This window comes from Tiliqua scincoides, chromosome 5 (assembly GCF_035046505.1).
Source record: "Tiliqua scincoides isolate rTilSci1 chromosome 5, rTilSci1.hap2, whole genome shotgun sequence".
NCBI lineage: Eukaryota > Metazoa > Chordata > Lepidosauria > Squamata > Scincidae > Tiliqua > Tiliqua scincoides.
This window is the reverse complement of record NC_089825.1, coordinates 23,635,979-23,657,097: the sequence shown is the minus strand read 5'-3', so window position 1 is coordinate 23,657,097 and position 21,119 is coordinate 23,635,979. Positions and strand designations below refer to the sequence as shown.

The 21,119-nt window shown below is 45.8% G+C and overlaps 1 protein-coding gene across 1 annotated transcript in view; it reads right to left on the bottom strand.

Moving 5' to 3' along the window:
- ITGA8 (integrin subunit alpha 8) overlaps positions 1 to 20,607 on the bottom strand; it is a 142,230-nt gene extending 121,623 nt beyond the window's left edge. Inside the window, exons 1-2 of the mRNA XM_066629122.1 lie at positions 20,408 to 20,607; positions 16,639 to 16,763 (exon numbers count right to left, since the gene is read on the bottom strand). Of these exons, the coding sequence (XP_066485219.1) occupies positions 16,639 to 16,763; positions 20,408 to 20,607 (325 nt within the window). The remainder of the gene's footprint in view (positions 1 to 16,638; positions 16,764 to 20,407) is intronic.
- Positions 20,608 to 21,119: the final 512 nt, after the last annotated feature.

Here is a 21,119-nt window from a genome sequence, read left to right as displayed (position 1 = left end):
GATAACAAGAAACCTCATCCTGGTGCCCTCCCTTGCATCTGGCATTCTGACATAACCCATTTCTAAAATATGGAGGTTGCGCATACACATCATGGCTTGTACCCCGTAATGAATTTTTCCTCCAGAAACTTGTCCAATCCCCTTTTAAAGGCGTCTAGGGTAGACGCCAGCACCACATCCTGTGGCAAGGAGTTCCACAGACCGACCACACACTGAGTAAAGAAATATTTTCTTTTGTCTGTCCTAACCCGCCCAACACTCAATTTTAGTGGATGTCCCCTGGTTCTGGTATTATGTGAGAGTGTAAAGAGCATCTCCCTATCCACTCTGTCCATCCCCTGCATAATTTTGTATGTCTCAATCATGTCCCCCCTCAGACGTCTCTTTTCTAGGCTGAAGAGGCCCAAACGCCGTAGCCTTTCCTCATAAGGAAGGTGCCCCAGCCCCGTAATCATCTTAGTCGCTCTCTTTTGCACCTTTTCCATTTCCACTATGTCTTTTTTGAGATGCGGTGACCAGAACTGGACACAATACTCCAGGTGTGGCCTTACCATCGATTTGTACAACGGCATTATAATACTAGCCGTTTTGTTCTCAATACCCTTCCTAATGATCCCAAGCATAGAATTGGCCTTCTTCACTGCCGCCGCACATTGGGTCGACACTTTCATCGACCTGTCCACCACCACCCCAAGATCTCTCTCCCGATCTGTCACAGACAGCTCAGAACCCATCAGCCTATATCTAAAGTTTTGATTTTTTGCCCCAATATGCATGACTTTACACTTACTGACATTGAAGCGCATCTGCCATTTTGCTGCCCATTCTGCCAGTCTGGAGAGATCCTTCTGGAGCTCCTCACAATCACTTCTGGTCTTCACCACTCGGAAAAGTTTGGTGTCGTCTGCAAACCTAGCCACTTCACTGCTCAACCCTGTCTCCAGGTCATTTATGAAGAGGTTGAAAAGCACCGGTCCCAGGACAGATCCTTGGGGCACACCGCTTTTCACCTCTCTCCATTGTGAAAATTGCCCATTGACACCCACTCTCTGCTTCCTGGCCTCCAATCAGTTCTCAATCCATGAGAGGACCTGTCCTCTAATTCCCTGACTGTGGAGTTTTTTCAGTAGCCTTTGGTGAGGGACCGTGTCAAACGCCTTCTGAAAGTCCAGATATATAATGTCCACGGGTTCTCCCGCATCCACATGCCTATTGACCTTTTCAAAGAATTTTATAAGGTTCGTGAGGCAAGACTTACCCTTACAGAAGCCATGCTGACTCTCCCTCAGCAAGGCCTGTTCATCTATGTGTTTTGAGATCCTATCTTTGATGAGGCATTCCACCATCTTACCCGGTATGGATGTTAGGCTGACCGGCCTATAGTTTCCCGGGTCCCCCCTCTTTCCCTTTTTAAAAATAGGCGTGACATTTGCTATCCTCCAATCTTCTGGCACCGTGGCCGTTTTGAGGGACAAGTTGCATACTTTAGTCAAGAGATCTGCAACTTCATTCTTCAATTCCTTAATAACTCTGGGGTGGATGCCATCAGGGCCCGGTGACTTATTGATCTTTAATTTATCAATGAGGTCTGAAACATCTTCTCTTTTAACCTCTATCTGACTTAACTCCTCGGTCAGGAGGGGCCGTTCGGGCAGTGGTATCTGCCCGAGGTCTTCTGCCGTGAAGACAGATGCAAAGAACTCATTTAATTTCTCTGCCATCTCTAAGTCTCCTTTTATCTCCCCTTTCCCTCCCTCACCATCCAGAAGGCCAACCGCTTCTCTGGCGAGTTTCCTGCTTCTAACATATTTGAAGAAGCTTTTATTATTCCCCTTAATGTTGCTGGCCATGCGTTCCTCATAGTCTCGCTTGGCCTCCCGTATCACCTTCTTACATTTCTTTTGCCACAGTTTATGTTCCTTTTTATTCTCCTCATTAGGGCAAGACTTCCATTTACGGAAGGAAGCTTCCTTGCCCTTCACAGCCTCTCTAACTTGGCTGGTTAGCCATGCGGGCACTCTCCTGGATTTAGTGGAACCCTTCTTTCTTTACGGTATACACCTCTGCTGGGCCTCTATTACTGTTGTTTTAAGCAGCCTCCATGCACTCTGGAGAGATTGGACTCTTTTTACCCTCCCTTTCAACCTCCTTCTAACCAGCCTCCTCATTTGGGGGAAGTCTGCCCGTCGGAAGTCAAGGGTTTTTGTTAGAGATTTGCCTGGTATTCTTCCCCCAACGTGCATGTCAAAACGGATTGCAGCATGATCACTGTTCCCCAATGGCTCAGTAACGTTTACATCTGTAACCAAGTCCTGCATACTGCACAATATTAAATCCAGAGTCACCTGTCCTCTGGTGGGCTCCGTGACTAGCTGCTCTAAGCTACAGTCATTTAGCACGTCAAGAAATCCGGTTTCCTTATCGTGACCAGAACACAAATTGACCCAGTCAATATGAGGATAATTGAAGTCCCCCATGATTACAACCCTGTCCCTCCTTGTCACCTCCCTGATCTGTTTCCTCATTTCAAGGTCCCCATCCGATTTCTGGTCTGGAGGACGATAGCACACCCCCAGTATTACATCGCTGCACAAGCCTGGTAATTTAACCCACAGAGATTCTACAGTGGAGTCGGACCCACCTTCAATCTCTACTTTGCTGGATTCTATCCCTTCATTCCTTTTCATAAGCTTCTTGCATTTTCACTGTCTTACCTGCCTGGTCTAGCTGGTTTGGAAAGTGAGTAGGTTGCTATGCCTACCAGATTGCTTACGTTCTGTTATGGTTTGCTTACTAAGGGGCATCAAGAGCCCGCTTTGAAGCAGACTCAGATTTGGGAGCTCTTGTTAATCTGGGAGAAAAGTTTCTCCAAGGCAACCTCTTTTGGTTAGGGCTTCCTAGCCTTGAATAGTACCAAAGAAATCTATTATTTTTCCCAGTTATTCCCAGTTTAAACAGAATGAGAACTGGAGAGTAGAAAGGTGGGATAGGTCACTAATGTGTCATTAATGTCATTAATGTGCTGCTTCCATTTTGCCCTCCATCTTCTCTTACAGTAGTCATGGAAGGAAGGGGGAAATATGCATGGAAAAGGGACAAGGATAACAGTAAGCTCCTCATCCCTGATCCCAGAGTAAGCACCTGGAAGTAAGTAGACATGGATAAGATTGGGTTGCCAATTTCCTAATCTCGGGAGATATTCTGGGCCCCTCTCCTTTATTTTTAGCTTTCATTTCTCAAAAAAAAAAAGTAGATCTCCAGCTTAATGAAAACTGAGCAAGGTGGCATCCTGTCAAGGGCTCAGTAAAATGCCAAACTGCTACCACCTTTCAGTAAGTTCCTGCCCTCACTCTGGAGATTTGCACCAGGTAAGATGTAGCCAGCAATGTGTCGACATAAGAGAGCTATTTGCCCACTGCTGAAAAGTCATGGAAGTTTCCCAATTGGCAGGAAAACCACATGCCTCATTCAGGGTTTACCCAAAACCGAAGTCCATAAAAGTAAATGTTCTTGTGACTCACTGGGTCAAAAGAGGGAGAGTTTCATACTTTTAAAGGTTTGTGTTTTTTTTGTTTTTTTTTTAACTAAACCAGGATATCTGAACACAAAAATGGCTCAAGTATGTAGTCTTGATTGTAAACAAAGTTTTCAAAGCCTAAAACACAGACACAACTTTTGGCTTTAAAAAGGAAGATGGGGAAATACTCATGAACCATTTTTGGGAACCTTTTAAGGACTTCTTGTTTTCAAGCGGGGAAGTGCGTATAAGCCTAGGTAAAAATACTCAGATGCAAAAAAAAAAAAAAGCCATAATCTGTGGCAAACAAAAACGATGCCCCCTCTGCTAAAAGCAATTTTATGGCGGCAGCTCTTCTGAGAATCGGTCCAAGGTGGTGGTTGGGATTTCACAATCCCTGAAGGACCCCATAAAACACAAGCACATAAAAAGACTTGCTGGAGGCTCAGCAACCTGCATACCTCAGTGGCCAATCACATGCCGGCAGGAAGCTTACAGACAGAACTTAAAGGTAGCAGCCCCTCCTGCTGCGGCTTCCCAGAAACTGATATTCAGGAATACACTGCTGCAGGACGCGGAGGTTCTACATAGCCATTGTGGCTAATTGCCAGTGATAGATCTATCCTCCATGACTCTCTTATTCTCCTTTTAAAGTCCTATTGAACTTTGTTGAATAATATTAGCAGTAACGGCAAGATGTGCAACATGCATAGAGTAGACTCGTGAAAGAGAAAAATTGTACATAGATTTTCTAATTTTGTTCTTTTCTGATTTTCTGTTCTGCTCTTCAGCTAAAATCACTGCCCTATCCTGTGGTTGGTCTGTGGAACTCTTTGCCACAGGATGTGGTGATGGCAACTGGCCTGGACGCCTTTAAAAGGGGATTGGACAAGTTTCTGGAGGAAAAATCCATTACGGGGTACAAGCCATGATGTGTATGCACAACCTCCTGATTTTAGAAATGGGCTATGTCAGAATGCCAGATGCAAGGGAGGGCACCAGGATGAGGTCTCTTGTTATCTGGTGTGCTCCTTGGGGCATTTGGTGGGCCGCTGTGAGATCCAGGAAGCTGGACTAGATGGGCCTATGGCCTGATCCAGTGGGGCTATTCTTATGTTCTTATTGCGCTGTCCTGCTGGCAGCTACAACTGAAGTATTAATTACCCAGTCCAGAAGTATTAATTACCCTGTCCGAACCACCATTCATGAAACCAGACAGTGTGTTGAAGTTTCACAAATGACCATTAACCCAAAGCGAACCACCGTTCATGAAACCAGACAGTGTGCTGAAGCTTAAAAGCGATGACAATGCTTTGGGTTAATGGTCTTAATGGTTATTAATCTTACTTAAAAGATTTTTATACCACTTTTCTAAAACCCAAAGCGATGACAATGCAAAATCAGGGCTCAAAGGTGCACCAATTTCTTTCCCTCTCACTCCTTCTTCCCAGTCCATTTTGACTTTGTGGATTTGAGCTAAATTAAGCTCAAATTCAGTTTCCCTTCCCTCCCTGGTGCTCCTCATGGGTGTTAGGCACACATCTTCTCCATTTCACAGAGGTCTCTCTCTTCCTTGTATTTCCTCAGAGCGAAGGACTAAAGCTACCATGTTGGCTTAGCTTGTCCTAACCTCATGCCTTAACAGCTCTTAATGGAGTTTTTGGCTAGGGATGCTTCTCTGCATTTCTGAATCATCATTTGGAGGAATTATTTCCAGATGATGCCAGCTAGTGAATGTGCTGTGGAGCACCAGAACAGCCTCTGAGCTGAGGCAATCCTTTACCTGTCCCTAACCCATCCAAACCATGCCTTCCTTTCGTCCACTTTCGCTCTTGCCATTCACTGTGTTCTTTTGCCCCTGCCTGCAAAGTTCTGGTGGACCTTCCCTTGCTCTATGAATAAAACCATTCATACAAATGTGAAAAGTTGCCTGCTATGGAAACAGACCATAAGTCAAGCTAGCTGCCCCTGACCCCAGTGGTGTATCTACGGTATGGCATACCAGGGCACGAGTGCTGGGTGCCATATGAAGGCAGGTGACAGCCACTACTATGAGCGTGCGTGTCCTCCCATCACTTCCCGAGTTGGGAAGTGAGAGGAGCACCTGCTGCTTGGGTGGTCACAGCAGTGGCTGGAGTTATTTCGCCCCAGTTGCTACTACAAGTGCGCACACGCTCCCAAAACTGACATCACTGCCTTCCCTCTGACTAGCAGCGGCTGTCCAGATCCCAGGGGCTTTTCCAATCCCCTGCCAACCTTATCCTTTTCACTGGAATGCTAGGGAATTGGGATCTCTTCATGCAAAACATGGGCTGTGCCACAAAATAATGGCTTCTCCCCTGCCTCAGCACTGTGTTCAAGGAGCCGGCTCAAACGTTACCTCTCCTCTGCAGAGTCACCGAAGATGCCTCCAGATGGTGGCACCATTGAGCTTCTTGCCAACGTCATCCCTCTCACACAGAATATGTGCATGTCAATGCCAGATGCTACCAGGGACGTGCAGTACAGATGTGGAGAAGTTCTACACAAGTCATCCCAATGACATAAACATTTGGTGCATAATGCAAAGCTTTGATGCTGTGTACATTTGTGGCTTACATCAGACACCGCTGGGAGGAGTGGTATTTTTGAATCAGCTCATAGTCCCTCCCACTCCAGGACAAAATATCTGCTATGCTCACAGCCTGTCCCAAAGTAAACAGAAAATTAATAACTTCACAGTTATCTGAGGCCTGAAGGCATCATCAGTGACAAATATGACTGTGTGACCCTACTGATGTCATATCAGGGGCACGGGGACAAGAAAGAGATAGCAGTAACCCATGCTCTCCAAGTACTCTGCAAACAGGCACCCAAATAAACTTCTTTCAAAGTGCACATTTTAGTTGAAGGAGGGAGCATGTGATTTAAGAATACCTTTCTAATAAAACATACAGAGCCACAACTTAAAAGTGGTACAACAGAGAAATACACTGGCAGCCTGAGTTACAGATGGCTGTGTTTTTGGTGCTTTTACCCAAGTGCAGTACATCTTTTAATGGTGCTTTCATGCAAGAGCAATAGCCCTGGGCTGGTAAGAACTGGACGTTTCATGCTTAGTACATTTCAACTTCCGTACTGACCTCTGAAACTGAGCCAATACATTTGTAGGGACTGAGTGTACACTGTTAAGGTTCTATCTCTCAGTAGGATCTTTAACAGTGATTTTCAGCCTTTTTCAACACCTGCAGACCATTCATGACACACCAAAGAACAGTGGCATGGAAAATCACTGATCTATAAACTGGCTTAGTGTACGAAACATGGAATTTTAAGAATTAAACTCTCTCTCTCTCTCTCTCTCTCTCTCTCTCTCTCTCTCTCTCTGAGTAATGTTTCCAAGAACTGTTCCTCACCATCTATTACTCTTTCTGCCAGTTAACTCACTGATATGGGTAGCTTCATCCATAGAAGCCTACTCCTTCCATCACATATGTGCTTATTACTGTTGTTCCACACAGAAAATCTGGCCCATATCTTCACAGTAAGCAACTAGCCAAAGCAGTCCTGTACATGTGGACACACAACCAAACATTTGCATTTATCACATGCTATGACCTACATGTGGCTTTCACAGATTTTCCAAGAGGGAAGTGATTTCCATATATGACAAACTTAATGGCCACTGGAATCTAGGAAAACATGGTAACTACTACTAGCAGAGAGTCTAGAATTCTGAAAATCTATAAATGTACCACAAGTAATGGAACACAGCTTACAGAGTGCTGAATTTGCAAGTCTCACTTCATTTTGTAAAAGAATGAAATAAAGAATAAAAAGAATGAAACAGAATGAAATAATCATTAAAATACTGCATCTTAGACCATGTGAAACATGGGCCCAATCTTATGCTGGCCTTATACACTGGTGGATCTCATGATGATCTAGTGTAAAGCTGGGACTGGTGGTGTTACAGCCTCTCTATCATCCTGTGGCTTACTATCAAGGGTGCAGGATCCAATAACTCTCACACCAGCCACAGAACCTCCACTGGAGCAGGTAGATCAGCAGCAGGGGCTGTTTGGGGAACCATCAGTGATGGATCAGGTCAGGGAGTGGGCCAGACCAGGGGGGAGGTGTCAGATCACAGTGGTGCTAGCACATGCTGTGTTCTTATCTCCCCATCTCCCCTTCCCAGCCCATTCCCATGCTTGACTCTCCTTGGACTTATGGCAGCTAAAGATCTGGCTCATTGGAGAAGGTGGCCTATGGAGAAGTAACTAAAAATATTTTTTTGTTTGTGTCTTGTCCCCCCCTCCCCCAACCCACAGCATGCAGTCCATGCTGTGTCGGTAGCGCTGCATGACCTGAGCTGGAGGGGGATTTGATTCAGGCTCTTAGGTGATTTACCCAAACCTGAAATCTATTCAGTTTTACATACACACATATGTGTGCATGTACACAAACACATGCAAAAATTATATACAGTCTGAGAGTGCTCCTGGATGCAGCTTTGCTCCTGAAAAGGCAGGTGGTGTGGTGACCAGAACCAATTCTGCCGTTTCAAAAGCGTGACACCAGCAACGCTTTGCTCTGCTCTGCTTCAAAAAGCAGCAGGGTGGGAAGAAGAGTGTTGGACCCTGCTGTGTCCAGTCATACAGGTAGGCAAACTGTGGGGGTGGGTGGAACAGGGCAGGGAGGAGCTAGAACATGATTGGGGTGGGCAGATCGGGGACGTGTTGAGGCAGGTGGGGTGGGTCGCAGCGAGGAGAGCTCCACCAGTATCATAACCAGCATTTTGTCCATCACACATCTCCTTGCCTCTATCCAAACTTGTGCTAGCTAAATAGCTGGTGGAGGTTTGAGTAGGTCCATTGGGAAGCATGCAGGAGTTGAGGAGGGTAAGTGAAACAAGACCTGCCTGCAGGATACAGCAGAGGCTGTGCCAGCACCGGTGCAACCTGTGGGCAGCATTTTGCTAGGATTGGGCTGTAAGACTACTCTAATGCACCCTATCTGGGTCTGCCCTTGAAGATGGCTGGGAAGCAACAGCTGGTGCGGTGTGGGGCAGCCAGGCTGCTTAGTGGTCTGACCCAGCAGTCAGAACACATTACTCTGGGGCTTCACCACTTGCTATTGTTTCCAGCATGCTTCTGTGCTCAGTTCAAGATGCTGGTTCTTTCTTATAAAACCCTCCTGGTTTTGGTCCAGGATATTTGAACGACTCTGTCTCTTGCCACGTGAACCTGATTGCACTTTTCATTCATCGTCAGAGGTTCTGCTCCACGTCCCATCACCACTGGAGTTTCATTTGGTGGGGAGGCGGGACAGTGCTGTCATAGCAGTAATCCACCGACAGTGGAACTCACTCCCCCAAGAGGCTCAGCTGACCTCAACACTGCTGACCTTTAGGTACACAGTGAAGAAGTTTCCATTCAATTTGACCTTTTCTTAAGTCTTCTGGACCTTTTCTGCTCAGGCAGTTTTGTGTTATTTTTTGTTGTCGTGGTTGTGTAATCCTTATATTGCTTTCGAAATTTTGTTATGATTGTTTTAGATTGTGGACTTTATTTCATAAGCTTCCTTGATGGTCTCTCTAATGCAGGAGTGTCCAAAGTTTTTGGCAAGAGGGCCACATCGTGTCTCTGACACTGTGTCAGGGGCCGGGGAAGAATTAATTTACATTTAAAATTTGAATAAATTTACATAAGTTTACATAAATTATGTACATATTACATAAATTCATATTATGTCATTTATGTCATAAATTACATAAATTCATATTAAAGATGAACTTGAATGAATGAATGACTGAAGGTCTTGCAATAGCTCAAGGCCTACAAAAGGCCTTGCCAAAGCAAGGGGCCCTTTCCTTTGCTGCTGCTACTGCATCACAGATGTGAAACAACAAGCAGTGGAGGGAGCCCTCCATCCCACAGCTCACACGAGTGGTCAGACCGTCGCCCTCACACTGACAGCAGTTGCGTCGGGCTAGTGTGGGCTCCAACAAATCTCTGGAGGGCCAGAGGCTCATTGGAGACTGGGGGCTCCCTGAAGGCTGCATTGAGAAGCCCCGAGGTCCGCAAGTGGCCCCAGGGCCGGGGTTTAGGCACCCCTGCTCTAATGGGACAGAAAGGTGGCACAGAAAAATCTGAAACAAAAGGAAATTGAAATATGCACGTATCTTCCTGTATAATATACTATTTCTTAGTCAGAAGGGCACAAAGGATTATCTCAGGGGTATCAAATATACGGCCCATGGGCTGGATGCAGCTCATGGAAGCTCTTTGGTTGGCAACCTTCAGTCTCGAAAGACTATGGTATAAGCCTACAGCACCCAGCATTCCCAGGCAGTCTCCCATCCAAGTACTAACCAGGCTGACCCTGCTTAGCTTCCAAGATCAGATGAGATCAGGCATGTGCAGGGTAACAGTTGCTGTACATCCAGTTATTATTATCCCCTGTTATAATTGGGCTCTCCCAGATTTGCCTTTTCAGCAGTGCTGCTTCTGCCAAGGCTTTGGGAGAGATGGAAGGAGACCTCAGAAAGCAAGAAATGCTACGGGGAAGGGGCCAACAAAGAGGGGTGAGAGAGGGAGATGCTGCCAAGGCACTGAAAGAGTCCAATTATCACATGGGTGGCCCTTTCAACAGTGCCACTTTTGCCAAGGTGTCACTTTGTAGACCATCTCTTGGCTGGTGAGATGCAAAGTGATGCTTTGTCAGACAGAAGCGGCACTGCTGAAAGGGTAGCCCACCCGAAATCTTGATATCCCACCTGATGTCTCCCATACCTTGAAAATATGATCAGAATTTGCATATTTTCTATCATTTGCAGCTAATGAGTTTCTATATAAGAACAAAGTATTTATGGCCATCATCTGCATAATGACACCACTTCCTTCTTAATTATGTCACTTCCAGCCCTTAGCAAGCACCACGAGTGCTATTTGACCCACTATATGAAACAAGTTTGACACCCCTGGATTATCTCCTTTGTCTTGGATCCAAGTGAGCTAAAATGCATCTGTTCTCACCTCAAAAATCAGAAATGACAAAGGGAACTGAACACACACCAGAAGTCAAAACTTGGCCTATGGATTGTGAGAGGTGAAACTGGCATTTCTTTCTCGTATCAGGAAGCTGTGGGACAAGATTTTCTCAGCATTTTTTTCTTGACACCTAAATCCCATTAGTTTCCACAGGATCTCTCACCATCTTCATGGTTAATAGTTTCTTCATGTAATTAAACCCTTGGAGTTTTACAATGTGTCCTCTCCTTAAGGAGTACAGTACCTGGCTTTTGTTACCATCAGCTCAGCTTCTGGCCAAATGGACTCATGTTTTATCTCAGTTGCAGGCTCCGCCAAAGATTTCCAATCTTTATTTTTGACAGAAGGTTCATACCTCAGTTGAAACACACAACCTGTCTGATCAAGATATGATTGCGGAGACTCACAGGGGACAAAAAGCACACCAAATCTTCCACAATTCCACAATCTCCCATTTAAGCATTTCTAGGCTTTTGAACTAGCTTTTTTTAAAAAAAAGCTACTATCCAGAAAAGAGATATTTTTAAAAGAGTATTTAGATAGGAATTCAGATTTCCGTCTGAATCTGATGCTCAGATTTATTACTTGGAATCTAGTACAGTGAAATAATCTTTTAGCACTCTCTAGCTACTCCTTCTGGCCAGATCAAAGAATTACAGTATGATACCACAATTTATACTTTCAGGGACATATTTTATTTATTTAAATATTTTTAGTAAACCCCCCCCCCCACACACACACACAGTCAAATTACAAAAAACCACATATACCAGCAGCAGACTGATAAAAGCAGCAGAAGCCAAAACAGAACAGGCAGGAACTGTGCTCAGTTACAAATTAAAACAGCCATAGCTCCTTGAAAGCTCACAGGTAGAGAAATACCTTGGTTTGCCACTTGAAAGCCTGCAGAGATGGAGTGAACTGAGCTTCCTTAGGGAGTGACTCCCACAATCTTGGTGCCTCCACTGAGAAGGCCCTGTCCTGTGCACCAACATATGGTACTTTGATTATAGTTAATATATAGTTATATAGTTATTTCATATAGTTAAATTCACTGCTTGCACTGATTTCCTATCCAGGACTGGTGTCAGAAGTCGGTCAAGTGGGTTCAAAGGCCCATGACCATTAGAGGGCCCAACGAAATGGGCCAGCCCCTGAATCTGCAGTACCAATGATAGTGCTCAATGCACCATCCAGGGGGCAAAAGGGGAGTGCCATGGGGCCCCCAGTGCAGGGTTTGCCCCAAGAATCCCAGCAACCAGGACCCTCAGCATCCCCAGCATTGATCCTGTCTTTCTTCTATCATGAAACTCAAGGTGGTTTATATGGAGTTTCTCAGCAGTTACCCTTCCAGGCATTGACAAAAGCTGCACCTTCAGAAAGGTGGCTATCTCAGATGCCTCCAGACCACACACATGGGGTTTTCCAGAGTATGGTTGCTACTCCCCATTGTATTTTGCATTCAGTGAAGGAGAGGAATTTGTTGCTTGTCTACTGCATGTGCTTTGGTGAATCACTTTAATATCTGAAGAGGAGAAGCTTTTTGAAAACACAGGTTGCACATTGGCTGTGGCTTCCCAGCATGCCACAACTTGCCAAAACATGTCTCCATGTGCACATTTCCCCTTCAAAGAGTATGACTTGACCTTTAGAAAGACTTTTAACTCAAGGGCGCAAGTCCCTTGAGCCGGTCTGGGAGGGTTGCAAACATGCCACAAAGCATGTTTGCACGTCCTCGAGTGTCAGCCAGGCCAGCACAAGGATGCATGCTGGCCTATGAAGGCTTCATCCAGCCTCCATGATGACGGATGAAGGTAAGTCCACGCCGGCTGAACTTGGGTGGCGCAGGGGTCTGGGGAGCATGGTGAGGGCATGGAGGAGATGTTCCAGGTGGGTGAGGACACAGTGGGCAGTCCCGTGGGGAGGCAGTGGATGGGGCCAGGACCCGGCGCTTATGCCAGATCCTGATCTCACTCCCGGGCAGCTCAGGGCAGCTCGGATCTGTGCCACCTCTTTAGCAGACACTGACAATCAGAGCAACTTGCCTAAAACCACCTAGTTCATTTATGGCAAAGGCAAGATTTGAACCAGGTGCTAAGACTGCCTGACTCACAGCCCAATACTATCTAACTACCCAGTGCGAATGCAGCTGCAATGCAGCTCCCAGGCCTTGAGGAGACCCCCATGACTACCCCCCCCCCACTGCAGGATGCACTGCAAGCCTCAGCAGCAGCTGCATCAGTGCTGGAAAGTTGGATAGGATTGGGCCCTCAGTCTCTTAGGGGCTATGCTGCACCACCCCTCAGGTTGTGTGGGTGAAGGTGCAAAGGCTTTGCAGGTTGCTGCAGTCATAAACAAGTGTTGGCAACTGCAAAACAGAACTTTTCCTGTGTAAGCCATTGTCCAAGGAGTTTACATGCCTAGCATTGAAATGCAAGTGGGTCAAGTTCCAGTGTAATCTTATGCATGCCTACTCAAGAGTGAGTTCCGTTAAATTGAATGGACTTCTCCCAGGTAAGTGTGTTTTGGACTGAAACTTCAGCTCACTGACAAGCTACTGTATTAAAGCTGCAATCCCTGGGAATATGTCTCATTTAACTCAATGGGACTTATTCCTGAACATGCATGTGTAGGATTGGGCTGCTAAAGCTGCAGAATGTGAAGGGTTCTTGTACGGTATGTACAGTGTACAAGACCAGCTTTTCTTGTAATGTGCCACAGAATTCCACACAATGTATTACTAGGCATGGCAGATGGCCTCTGAAGCCACTTCTATGAGCAGGTCTACACCACCGTTCCATGTTCATCAGCACGGAAAAACCAATGTGTTCTGCTGCAAAATGGCACATTTGTTTCCAGCATCAATCTCACAGCTTTGTGCTTATGGGATCACAACATTTCCTTCACAGGCTACTCTTTTCTATCTCCACATGAGCAAGCAATCAATATTGTGTTCACTGGATGGACAAGGAAACAACGGGGCTAATGTCCACACATGCTGGGCACTGAGAAATGTACGTAGTTGATGTGTAATGATGACCAGCCCTGAAACGCAGGCCTTCATCCCACAGATGTGCAGTCAAAGCTCAGAAGTTCTTTCAGACATTGCCAATTTGCAATATCGCAATATTGCCAATATTGTTGAACAAATGCACTACCGTTGAGACTGAGTTTTAAAAATGATTGGGGAGAGGGGTTGTTTAAGACCATCGAGACAGTGGCCCAGTGGATGGTCAAATCTGTAGCAGCAGTCACTGATGCTTCCAACCCTGACATAAAGCCATGTCCCGGTTTGAATTGGCCCTGCACCAGAAGCCTTGGGTGACAGCATTCCGCTACACCTCCTTGCAGATATGTCACAATAACGGTTTCAAATGTGGGCAAGTTGAAAGTCTTGCTCTTTCACAAAACCTACTCAAAGGAAGAGTTCTCATTTCTTTGCTGCTTTGCTGAGTGTGTGAATATTATTGTTGGCACAGAATTTGAGAACTCATCCAGATGGGTTGCACAGTCTCCTCGCATTGAGGGATTACAAGTATTACAAAGCATTTTATAATCCGTTTGCTCAAGTGTGTGTGTTGGGGGGGGAACTAGCCCCAGTCAGTGTGGAAACCTCTCAAAGATTCTTTGTGCTCAACCTTTAGGAAGAGGCTGTAATCAGAGAGCAAAGCAGGTCTGATACTTTATCACCACCTTGCCTACGGCTGTGCTTTCTGAGCCATACTTATGCGATCATGATGATAAACTATCAGCCACCTTCAGAAAGAAATGATTAGTGCAATGGAATCTAAATTTATGCCTCAACTATTTTACACTGTGAGCTTCTGGATTTTCAGACTTGAAATCTTCTGTTGGACATTTGTCTCCCTTGCTCGGGTTTTGTAGGTCTTCTTTAAAAACACTGCAGAGTTAGAACCAGCCCCATTGTGTAAAGTCCATTTGAATTCATTCCCAAGTTTGAGGAGATTTTTTTTTTTTAAAGAATGAAGACACCCTGGACTGTGATAGTGGTGTCCCCAGGGGTTACTTCCAGCTCATCTCTCAGTGACAGTTATGAAAGATTCTGCAGAGACATTAAAAGTTTCTCCCTAACTCTCTGATATTCCTGCCACAGGTGTCCTTGACCTAGATGCTCTTGCTGTTGGCATCCTTCAGTCTCAGAAGACTGGTATCGTGCTCTGAATGGTGGTTCTGGAATAGTGTCCTCTCCAGTGTGCAAGGCCTAGATGCTCAAGGGATCAGAAAAACTAGTTTTTGCCATGCAACTAATCCACCTTGAGCAGAGTTTGTCAAAAGATAATAAAGATGTACACTGGTAGCATGCCAGCCAAAACTCATGGCTGCCTCTGAATATACTAGGGTAGATGAAGAAGGCATGGCTTGTGCTGAAGAGGTTAGGTAAGAAGGACCATGATTCCCAAGACAATCCTAAAAGAGAGAATAAGGCCACTGACTGACCACCAAAGTCATCAGCCCTTTCTTCTCCACAAGGATCCTAACCCCTCCCCCCAGCAATAGTCATACAATCTAGTCATAGTATAGAGCTCTTGGAGTGGCTGTAGCTCAGTGGTAAGTACCAACTCTGTATGGAAAGGGTTCCAGGTTCAAACCCTGGCATTTGCAGGTTGAGCTCATCAGAAATGGCAGACAGCCAGCAGCAGTCACTTTAGGCCATCCTAAGCTAGATGAACCAAAGACTTCACTCAGTTTCAGGCAGTTTCATGAAGTTCTTTTTCTGATTCAACACACCCATTTTTCCAGACATGTATGACATTGAATCTATGAAATCATTTAGGCCACAGAATAATTTGCTTATTTGCTGATGAAGACCACTGCACTGAAAACATCCCATCATTTGTATGGACGTGTCTTGTGACAACACTGTCCCCACTTTTTTGTTCTTAGTGGGGACTTTGACAGCACATTTCAAAAGAAAAGTTGCATTTGTTCATGGGGATTCAAGAAGTTATTGGAGTTCAAAGACCATTGTCTCTACATGATTCACAACAAGTGGCTTTGTGCAACCTCTTGAGATTTATCTCCATTGTCACATAACTATTTCATGGGCAGAGGGCTTGTTAGCAATTATAGCACTGATTCATCCAAAGCCCACTTTGTGCCCATCAAGACTTGGCTTGTTTGACTGCAGGCATGCTGAGTTTTCATTCCAGGGTCCTTGTCTGTGCCCCCCAGCAGATGACGGTGCATTCAAAGGGTATCATTTTACATGTTGATTTTGCCTTTCCCTCATAGGGATGCTTTGAAATCTTTGTTTGTAGAAATGGGGTTTGGTATCCCCATGTGCTCATGAAAGCACTCAAGTTAAACCTGGTGAATCACAGCCGTCACTTCTAAAGATCAGATGTGTCTAAATTAAAACCTTTCAATTTAGTGTTCAGAAAACACTCACACTAAATGGTTTTCAACGGCCATAAAGGGGAAACAACACAAAATATAAACAGCCTGAATTGTCTAAAATGTGTTTTCTCTTTAATTAAATAAGAACCATCTGTTGGGGGGGGAAGGAGTCTGAATGAAATGGATGTAATCCATCCATATTATGCCTACATGGGTTTCCATCTAGCCTCCATTATTTTGAAGGGGGGGGGGAAATCTCTCTTTCTGAAAAGAATTAAATAAGCATACAATACAAGGTAACTTCTCTCTCTACTAAACTGGAAAGAAAATTCCTTTTATCGAAAGGTACTAAACACTCATTTCAGCTTTTAGAAAGGAACGATGAACAAGATCCTGTTTTGCACAACTCTTTAAAAAAAAAGTTTTGCATATAAATCATATTGCATGAAAAACATATTGGGTGATTAGAAAACTCAGTTAGGATGGCGCATGTAAGGACAAGCCCTGGAGGTCATACCATTGTTATTCCTCTTGGGACCATTAAACACTTCCCCACAAGCACATATATACAAACATCCAAGAGTTTGTTTCCTCTGGGGAGCTGCAGAGTTAGATCAGATGAACTGACATAATTGAAGAGAACATCCAAAGCCACTCACAGACAACCTCATCAAAACCAGAGCCCAACTGAGTGTTTCCATGCAGATGACAAGGGGGAGCCCATTGACTTACTGGTGTTATCAAAAGGTATCTGTTTGCACTCCGTGGCTGGCCAAGGGCAGTAGTAGACCGCACCTCCTTCCACTATGTCGGGTTGTGTCGTATTGGCTTTTGGAGCACCCACCAGGACGCTTACCCTGCAAACAACAAAAGCCCATGAACAAACATGAGATACGAAGTTAGCCCTTCTCCCTTTATTGGTAGTGGTTCTACCACCATCACCCGCCCTTGTAGGCTGCTGTTTCCCCATTTTAACTCTGCTCTCTTTTATATGTGCTGCATTTTTATTCTGTTCTGTATCCGTAATTTTTATTGTATTGTCTTGTTTCTAAGCTGCCTGAGGCATCTTAGTTTTTAAGAGAAAAGGGGGGTAAATAAATATTTAAAAAGAAGCAAATATCAAGGGTGGGCTGTTTTGTCAAAATACGTCCGTTTGCAGAGCCTTAGTCCAATACTGTAAGATATAAAACACTAGCAATCTCTCTCTCTCTCTCTCTCTCTCTCTCACACACACACACACACACACACACACACACACACACACACAAATCAGCAAAACAATAATATATTGGTTATTGTCTTCTTCTTGGTTCATCTCCCAGCCCAATCCGATTCACACTTTCCTGGGAGTAAGCCCCATTAACTGTAATGGGACTTACTTCTGAGTAGACCTGCATAGGATTGGGCTGTCAGTGAAAAGAGAACATGTGGTTCCCACGATGTTGGAATGGTGCTTATGGAGTCAAACCGGAAGATCAGTGGTAAAAGAAGCTGGGCATAATTATTTATTTAAGCAACATTTCCTCAACCCTTCCCTGGGAACCAGCATGACACATTCCACCAGAGTCATCTTGTATCGCACATGACTTTTTACCTACGCAGTCTTAAGATCTACACGACAGATAAAAGTCACATGTAATATGTGAATAGCCGATTGTGCATACAGGTCAATTTCAGTGCCAAGATGCGTCCTGAGAAAATAGAACACCATTTCTACTCAGGATAAATGTACAACATGCATTCTCAACTGTACAAATGTACAACATGTCATTCTCAACTCCATCCCTGCAGTCCTGATCTGGATCAGCCACCCCCAGCAGCAGCTTTCTGTTAAAGATGAGATGTTGCCAAATTGAACTGCTGCTCTTAAGGATGCCTTCTGCAGAACATGCAATTTGGTCCTAAGGGGGTACACCTGCCCCACAGAGTCACCATTTTGCATAAGTTGATGGAACTCTAGTAAAAAGTCAAAACAGATCCTATAATAGAGCCCAAGAGTTTACCCATCCCTGTTTTATTCAATCCATCCATCCAAAGCGAAGATGCCACCCCCTGAAGTTGTTTCAGCTGCTCTCCATGTGAGCCTCATTTACTGAGATCATGTAAGTGAAATGCTTTGAGCACACTAGAACACCATGGAAATGTGAAATAATGGTCCTCTTAAACAGAGGCAACAGTTACCAGCACATGATAGTACAAAACAAAACAAAAAAACAAGTTCTTAAAGCAACTTATCATTAACTTATGCAATTCATTGGCACAGAATACTGCAATGGCCAGCAGCATAGCCAGGGATTTTTTTCCCCCTTGCTGCTGTTGTGAAAAGATTAAACAAATTCACAGAGGACTGACCTATCAAGGGCCATGATAGCTCAGAACAAAACCGTCCTTATTCTGCTTGTAGTATTCAGTACCTCTAATTGGCAAATGTTGGGCATAGGCATCTAGGGACTGTGCCCAATTTGTGAATTTTTCATTATATCTGTTGCAGGCTAAACAGGGTTTTGATCTCCTCCAGTAAGTACATTCTTATGTTCTCAGTAACAATGGAATTAACCTCTTCACACGGAATTTATGTTGTTTTTATAATAATCAAGGTTTTTTTCAAATACTTTGAAAAATAATGAAATCATTCTTTTACAGTGCAATCCTAAGCATGTTTACTGAGAAGTGCTACCAAGTTCAATAGGACATACTCTCAGGTAAATGTGTATAGGACTGCAGCCTTAAAAGCTAAGCAGGAGTCTCACACATACTCATTTAGGAGTAAGTCCCATGGGATTCAGTAAGACATACTTCTGAATAGACAGTCAAAGGATTGCAATGCACAAAATTGCATTGCACAACAGACTCACAACTTGCTCTAGACCACCTTCAAAACAGCTCTACTGAAATGTATCCATAGACATTCTGAAAAGCAGAGAGCTCATGTGCTTTCAAGAAGATGTCTAAGGTTGCAAACCTGTACAAGCTCCACTGAGCATAATGGGGACTTACTTCTGAGTCTCAGTCTCTATCTGTCTAAATTGAGAGCATAGCCAAAAGAACATGACTGCAGCAACCTTCTGCAAATGAAACATGGGTCTGGTCAGCTCCTGGACAAGAGACTGCCTGGAAATACAGTATTATTGTGCATGCTGCCTTGAATTCCATCAGGAGAAAAAGATAAGATTTAAAAAATGCTAAACAATAACATCAGTGGAGGAGCTACGCTCAAACTTTGCAAAGGAGACCATTAGACTGAACTACTCATATACTTTTCCCTGGCAGGGTTCCTGCCTGAATCAATGTGACCTGCGCAGTTTGGTTGAGTACTCAAGAGCACTCTCTCCAAGCATCAATCCACCCTTGGCGCTCTATGGATTCGCAGGCTGGGCTGCGAGAAAATGACACAGCATCTAGTCTATGGGATCCCACCAAGGAAGAAAAGGAACAAGCATCAGTACTGGAACAACATGCACATTTATGGTGCAATTCTATGCATGTCTATTCAGAAGTAAGTCCCATTAAGTCAAATGGGGCTTACTCCCAGGAAAGTATGGATAGGATTGGAGCCTGAAGCTGCAATCCTATAACACTTTTCTGGGAGTAAGGCCCATTGAATATAATGGGACTTACTTCTGAGTAGACTGGCATAGGTTTGGGTTGTTAGTCCCGCTGGTTCTTCAGGGCTTCTCAGAAGTCAGTGGTCTGTGTTGGGGTAGGCAATCTTCCATCTGTGCTATTAAGGCTGCAAGCCTACGACATTCACACTGGAAGTAAATTCCACTGAAACTAGAGGGTTAGTAACTGCTTCCAGACAGCTGGATCCTATGAGTGTCTACTCAGAAGTAAGTCCCATGAAATTCAATGGGGCTTATTCCTAGGGAAGTGTGGACAGAATTGCAGCCTAAGAGCCCAATCATTTGTCTACTCAGGAGTAAGTTCTATTAGAATAAATTGAGCTTTCTCCCAAGTTAGTGTGGATAGGACTGCAGCCCAAAGCCCTGCTATGCACACTTCTTTGGCAGTGTCCTCATCCACAGGACTTTTAGCCCAATCCTATGCATGTCTACTCAGGAGTAAGCTCCACTGCCTATCATGGACTTACTTCTAGGTAAGTGTAGATAGGATGGCCTGAGAGCTCAAGCCTATGCCTGTCTACTCAGAAGTAAGCCCCATTCTAGTCAATGGGGCTTACTCTCTGGTAAGTGTGGATAGGATGGCAGCCTGAGAGCCCACTCCTATGCCTGTCTACTCAGAAGCAAGACCCACTGTAGTCAATGGGGCTTACTCTCTGGTAAGTGTGGATAGGATGGCAGCCTTAGGATACCAACCTATCCACACTTTCCTGGGAGTAAGCCCCATTGACGAGAAAGGGACTTACTTCTGAGTAGACGTGCATAGGCTTGGGCTCGCACTCCGGAGGAAACGCGCGTGGCCCCCGCGGCTCCAGCCTCTCCGAGGAGACGGGGCGCCTGCGGAGCGCCCCCGGGGCAGGGACGGCAGAGGCGCGACTTACGCGTGGGGCGCGGGGCTGTAGAAGTCCAGCGCGTAGCCGAAGTAGGCGCCGTCGGGGCCGCGGTAGACGGTGAGCCGCTCCTGGTCCAGGTTGAAGGCGCGCAGCATCCCCGCCAGCGGCGCCAGCAGCAGCAGCAGCGCGAGCAGCGCGCCGTCGGGGCAGCAGGCGGACGGGGGCAGCCTCCGCCGCCGCCTCCACATCCTCCTCCTGGCAGCGGCTGCGCCTCCCCGGCGGCCAGGCAGGCAGGCAGACTCGCAGCGCGCCTACCGGGGCAGCTCCGGCCGCCCCCGCGCCTCGCTCTGCGCGCGCCGCCCGCCAGCAGATGCCATGGCCAGCGAGGCGCGCAGCCAGCAAGCGCTCGCTCGCCTCCAGCCCCGGCCGCCGGCTGGGCAGCGGCAGCAGAGCGCCAGGCAGCCTCCAGCCGGCGCCCCCTCGCGTCCTTCCCGCCGCAGCGCAGGAGATGGAGCCTCCTTCTCCCCGGCCTGCCAGCGCCCTCGGTGCTTCCCAAAGGAGAATGGACAGCTGTCCGGGAGGAGACATAAGAAGAGCCCCACAAGATCAGGCCCAGCGCCCAGCTAGTCCAGCACCATGCATCTCCTGGTGGCCCACCATGTGCCCCAGGGGTACACCAGACAACAGGAGACCTGCATCTTGGTGGCCTCCCTTGCACCTGGCATTCAGAGCCAATCTACTTCTGAAATCAGGAGGTTGC